The following is a 6,000-nucleotide window of genomic DNA, read 5'->3' on the forward strand; positions in this document are numbered from 1 at the left end:
TAAGAGAAAAATGAAACACTTTGTTGGGCCTTTTGAGGTTGATGGGGAAGCCATTAGCAATGTAGAGACTATGGCTAACATGCTTGAAGATCAGTTCTCCAGTGTGTTTTCAACCCCACTGAGTTCAGAAGCAACAGCACATTGCTCTGAAGGAGCCTGTTCAGATTGACAAGGTTAGTCAAGTAGAGCGTTTAGATGATCTTGTAGTCACAGATCAAGATGCGTTAGAGGCCATCAGGGACTTGAGGCTTTCAAGTTCTCCTGGTCTTGATGGCGTGACATCTCAGTTCCTGATGAGATGCTCGCTGGTTCTCGCTCCTGTTTTATCGTACTTGATGCGTTCCATCTTGGACCAGGGCAAGTTTCCATCTTCACTAAAGATAGCTCATGTTGTTCCAATTTTTAAAGAGGGAAATAAGTCGCTCCCCAGTAATTACAGGCCGATTTCTCTCACTTCAAATATTGCGAAGGTGTTTGAGAAGATCATGAAGTTCAAACTTGTTGAATTTCTTGATATTCATGAAGTCCTTCCTCCTAGCCAGCACAGGTTCCGAGCACATTTTAGCACGGTTACCCAACTGATTGATCATATTGAGCAAATTATTGAGGGACTAGAGCGCCATGAACCAGTTGATGTTGTCTATCTTGATTTTGCCAATGCCTTTGACAAGGTAGATCATGGCCTTTTGTTGAATAGACTTCATGACATTGGGACCCAAGGCAAGGTTCTCAATTGGATAAGAAGTTTCATTTCAGGTAGGAAGCAATTGGTTAAGGTTGAGGGATCCCTTAGTGACATACATGATGTCAAGTCAGGTGTTCCCCAGGGTTCGATCTTAGGGCCCCTTCTGTTCATAATTTTCGTTGCCCCGCTTCAAAAGCTTAGTATCACTGCCAGTCTCTCTTCTTATGCTGACGATACAAAGTTAGTTTCTGGTAGGAATGGCCAAGATTCCAGTAGCCTTGCAAAGGACTTAAATCGAATCTACTCTTGGGTAACTGAGAGTAATATGGCCCTGAACGGAATGAAATTCCGCTCAATGACATTTGGGTCAAATCCTTTAAACACTCCACTCGTAGATAATGGAGGTAAAGATATTGAGCAGGTCTCATCTATGAAAGATCTAGATGTAGTCCTCCAAAATAATGGAAAATTCGATGAGCATATCCAGTTGAAGGTGGGTAAGGCTTTTCAAATGTGCGGTTGGATATATCGCACGTTTATGTCCAGAGATAGTATCACGACGCTAACTCTGTACAAGTCGATTGTTCAGCCACATCTTGAATATGCTTCACCCATTTGGGCTCCAATGAGTTCAGCAGGTTTGCAAAAGGTCGAACAAGTCCAAAGATGTTTCACTAGGAACATCACAGGCTTTAGAGAGCTCTCGTATTGGGAGAGGCTAAAAAAGTTGGGACTGTACTGTGTTCAGAGAAGGTACGAAAGGTATCTGATACTGTACGTCTTCAAAAGCATACATGAGCTTTGTCCCAACCCAGGATTTAGGGTCAATTCTAGTGACCATTGAGGCTTAATGTGCATTTTGAGAGCACCTTCAATTCTTCGAGAATCCAGGCCAGTTAAAGCAATGAAGTCCAACTCTCTTCGTTCTCGGGCTCCTTCATTGTTTAATTTGATTCCTTTTAATATTTGCAGGGAATACGTAGGCCTTGTTGATCCGGTAGCATCTTTCAAGTCAGACTTGGACAAATTTTTAGATAGCATTCCAGATCAACCCTACATTCAAGGATTAGCTCGGTCTGCCAACTCAAATTCGTTGGTAGACCAAATATCATATAAAAATTGAAAGGTAATAAATAGACGAATTATAACCTTTCATTTTAATAGTACTGGGAATTACATTCCTTGTAGCGGTTAGAAAAGCCCGTGAAAAAACAAACCAAAATATGAAAAAAATATGACACTTGCCAATTTTGAATTTGGAAATGGATGATGTAATAACCGCCCGCGCTAGCCTGGAGCAACTTTCGACACTAGCTTCTAACATGATCAGTGATCACAAAAGGTGTAAGATTATAGATAAAAGTTTCGTAATATATATTTTTCGACAGTTAAAAAATTGGCCGCTTTTTCTTCTTTATTGGTAGTATTGGTTAATGATTTTTCTCTGGACAGTCTAGATTTTCGCTTATCAAAGGATGCAAAAGAATGAGACACATATTCCAAACCCAATACTTTACCTAAACGAGCTAGAAGAGAAATATGGAACAAAGTTTTGAACTCAGGAGGTGTACAGAAATGGTTCATGTTGATTTTCTTCATGTTTTTTTATCTCTAAATGTTTCAAAATTCCATTCCTAAACTTGTAGATTTTTGTTTCAAAAGATTTTCTACAGAAATTTAGCTTGAAAACTCAATAGTTGGAGTTTTACTTTTTCTATGTACTTTAGAGATTATTTAACGAATACAAAAGCACATTTGGGTTTTGTGAAAGACACACTCCGTGGAATACCTATAAAGCCCAAAGAAGACTAGTTACCGAAAAACTTCTAAATAACAATTCCAAACCAACAAGCTACGGTAAAATTGGAAAAAAAAACGATTTGCAATTATGTTAACCAATCTCATCTTTCACATTCAATTCTTTACCAAAAGGTAAGCCCCCAATTTACATGGGGACTATTCTTTGACCTTCCCGAATTCAAAACTGCGTCTCATATTTCTCCTCCCTTTCATTTTGATAAAATCCCGTTATTCGAATACGTTCCAACTCAAGATTAAAAATTCTAAATTTTACCGAAAACCTTGGAACTTACATTGCTTCTCAACATTAACACCATGATAACCATAGAAAACCATAACTAGAATGCTTAAGTTCAACAGGAGCTGTACCGCATGAGCATGTTTTCAGGTCAGCTGACGCTGGTGGAAATGGGACAAAGTTATTTCGTTAAATCTCGCTTCAGGCAAGTTGAATCATTATCATGAAACGTTTGTTATTCCTCTTAAATCTTAATTTCTTTTGAATCTTACAAATATACAAGTAGAAAGAGTGGTAGAATAATAAAAAACATGCTTTTTAGGGCATAATACACGTAACATGTCAAAAAAAGATTTGGACATTAGTAGAGCAAATAATGTACTCTATTGATTGCCCTTGTTTAGCAACGCATCTCGAAAATCTCGAAAGTGTAACAAAATGTATCAGAAATTGCAACGCAATGATGAGGCATTCGGAATTTTGTTTTAATCTCCCAACGATGTGCTTGAATGTGGGCTACATGATTGCGCCTATACGTAAACAAGGTAATTCCGACACCTCTGGAGGTCAGCCTGAACCCAGACTTGTTTCAGTTAAGTGTTTCCACCACATGGATGAAAACTTTAACTTGAGCCCCATTTTAACCTCTTCAAAATTTCGTTCTTAAAAATGTGGTCGGACAACTTACTCAAACCCGTTTTATGAAGCGTGCTGGACGAGAGCAATTGCTTGACAAGGAGTCTTATTAGGGGTTTCTACTCTGAATTTGGACGAGCCGTCAACGATTCAAATTTGCACCATAGTTGTCCTAAGTAGCTTGACTACGAATGAAACATATTTTCCACCAGCGACAGCTGAGACAAAAACATGCGATCGCAGCGCCCTTGATCGATCTATATATGGAGTTATCTATGATGATAACATACGACAACCATGTAAAGACGTTCCATTGAACACAGTTACCGATATCAAGTACGCATCGCCAAACCTTTCCCTCACTCAAATAAACGTTGGACCTTCGTTTCATAACCAAATTTCGATAAATGTGACCTAACGCGTCGTCTCCTTTGTGTATCTATCTATGAAGCCTTACAGGAACCTTTGCACCTTGACACTTCCGTAACTCCCGCTAAGCCAATGGATCTAATGGATCCAGTAGCATGGGACCTTTCCCGTGGATCAGTTAATTATGAAGTGTGTTCCTGATATTTTAGCTTGGTGTGTGGTGGCCTTGTCTATCCCGATTTCTGGTGGATATCCCTACAAACCCATTATTGGTGCGCATGACCCTAAAGCTCACTTAAGATGAAATAATCTAATACATTTTTCATGTTTAGACTTGAGAGACATAGAGTCCATCGATTATGAGCTCTCAGAATATGATGGCTTCAAAAACGACCAGGATCTGGATGGGTGAGAGTTATAATTGACTGATGCAATTTGGGACTAATGAGACCATCTCCTAAGCTCTGCTGAGACTATCATACCTTCCTAAAATTATACATCAGTGTTCAAAGGTCGTTTGCACCGCTAATTGATACTTTAATAATTTTGTGTTGCAACGAAGACCAACATCGTTAATGGTTTGTTTACTCTGAGTGTGTGGTTGTATTAAAGGAGGTTAAAACTGTGATGTTTTTGATGATGAACAATGCTTCGATAGTTGTCGTGGCTGGGGGTGTCCTTCGGTTGATTGTTGAAAATATGTATTTTTTTGATCATCAAAAGGCAAAATTAGTATTTAATGAAACTCTTGTCGCAACCACAAATTTCATATTCCTCATTCCTAGTTTGATTTTGTCTTACTCAGCACTTTAAAGAGCTTCACAACAATCCGTGTTTTAAGACAGACGTTTAAAAAAATATTAACCAACCAGATCCAAACTTTGGGCATTTTTATCCAAACCCCCAATTCAATCAAAGGTTAAAAAGCTATTGGTCAAATAAAGGTTATCTCTAATTCAAGCGATATATCATTGATCAAAGCCTTTTTTTCTTTCAAGTATTATGGATAATGACAGCCCATCAGATCCAAGAAACTCCGAGATTATAACATCTCTCCTGCAAGAAAATAAAGCACTGAAGGTAAGAAGGGTTCACCCAACATTATTGTGATTAACGTAAAAGCCTGGTATTATGCTCTTTTCCAGCCTGAACGGGGCACGTCAAATACGGGAAACAATGTCAATATTATCATTTTCAATGGTAGTGCTCGTGCAAGCAAGAGAACACAAAATGAAGACTCCCAATATCCCAGAAGAGGGAAAAGTAAGTGTGACACACATTTGATCAATTATAGTTTTCATCAGTACAATAATGGCTGTGCTAGAAATCGACACTCAAATATAATACACGCAAGATAGCACGAGAAAAAGGTTTTATGGCATACAAAACAAAAGACAGGGCGAGACAAAATCTTGGTGTGTCCTTTTTCGGTTTTTGTGTGCATTTTTTATGCTTTTTTGCGGGCTTTTATGACCGCTACAGGGAATAGTACTATTAAAATGAAAGGTTATAATTTGCATTGTTATTACCTTTCAATCTTCATATGATGTTTGGTCTACCAACGAATTTGAATTCAAATTTTACAGAAGTTTTTCGAAAATATGATAATATTAATTTACCCATTAACACCAAAGCTATCGACCAAAAAGAAACACTTCTATCAAAGTTAATGATAGCTTTCTATCAAATCCCTAACCTTTTAATAACCTCTTCATAATGCCACAATGATATATTTTTGCATTGTTGTCTCGACCCAACAGAATTAAGATAAATCCTGAATCACATATTTTAGATTTAAATTCAGAGGGTCTCACGATTTCAATGCATAAGTCATGCTCGCTGTGCTTGTGCATACGTACATACCCTCCCTGCATTTTCATTTGCAGATATCGAATCCGAGCGACCCACTACAGAAACGGCGCTTATCATCATTTTTATTACCCTTCTCATAGCTTTCACCTACTTCTGCATCGGACTCTCCTGTTATCGGCCTTTGATAGAGACACTCTGTATTTCAAATCCACAAGAGGACATTGATAAGGATGAAAAATAAAGATGGCGTTCAAGACGAGAGGTTGCGTTAAGAGCTTTTCATTTCTATCCGCCAAGCTAAAAAGGGCGAAGAGCAATGGGTCTTTCTCCTCTTTACCGCGTTTTTTGTTTTTGTTTGAAAATGGTGAGATTATGGACATTAAGATGATAATGTCTAGTCATTTGGCCCATGAGATTTTGAATTTTGCACGAATGTAGTCGCTCGTGATGAAACATATGG

The 6,000-nt window shown here is 38.3% G+C and overlaps 1 protein-coding gene across 5 annotated transcripts in view; it reads left to right on the plus strand.

The window, feature by feature from the left end:
* LOC131892408 (uncharacterized) overlaps positions 1 to 5,799 on the plus strand; it is a 17,020-nt gene extending 11,221 nt beyond the window's left edge. For 4 of the 5 annotated variants that reach the window (XR_009374556.1, XR_009374558.1, XR_009374557.1 and 1 more), the window contains 5 exons: positions 3,938 to 4,000; positions 4,061 to 4,136; positions 4,727 to 4,808; positions 4,874 to 4,991; positions 5,615 to 5,799. Coding sequence is in view for 1 of the 5 variants with exons in the window: in XM_059242269.1 (XP_059098252.1) it covers positions 3,913 to 4,000; positions 4,061 to 4,136; positions 4,727 to 4,808; positions 4,874 to 4,991; positions 5,615 to 5,781 (531 nt within the window). In the remaining 4 variants the exon portion in view is untranslated. Of the gene's footprint in view, positions 1 to 3,688; positions 4,001 to 4,060; positions 4,137 to 4,726; positions 4,809 to 4,873; positions 4,992 to 5,614 lie in introns of those variants that run through there. The other variant, XM_059242269.1, reaches the window with a different exon arrangement.
* The last annotated feature ends 201 nt before the right edge of the window (positions 5,800 to 6,000 follow it).

Source organism: Tigriopus californicus, chromosome 12 (genome assembly GCF_007210705.1).
Source record: "Tigriopus californicus strain San Diego chromosome 12, Tcal_SD_v2.1, whole genome shotgun sequence".
Lineage (NCBI taxonomy): Eukaryota > Metazoa > Arthropoda > Copepoda > Harpacticoida > Harpacticidae > Tigriopus > Tigriopus californicus.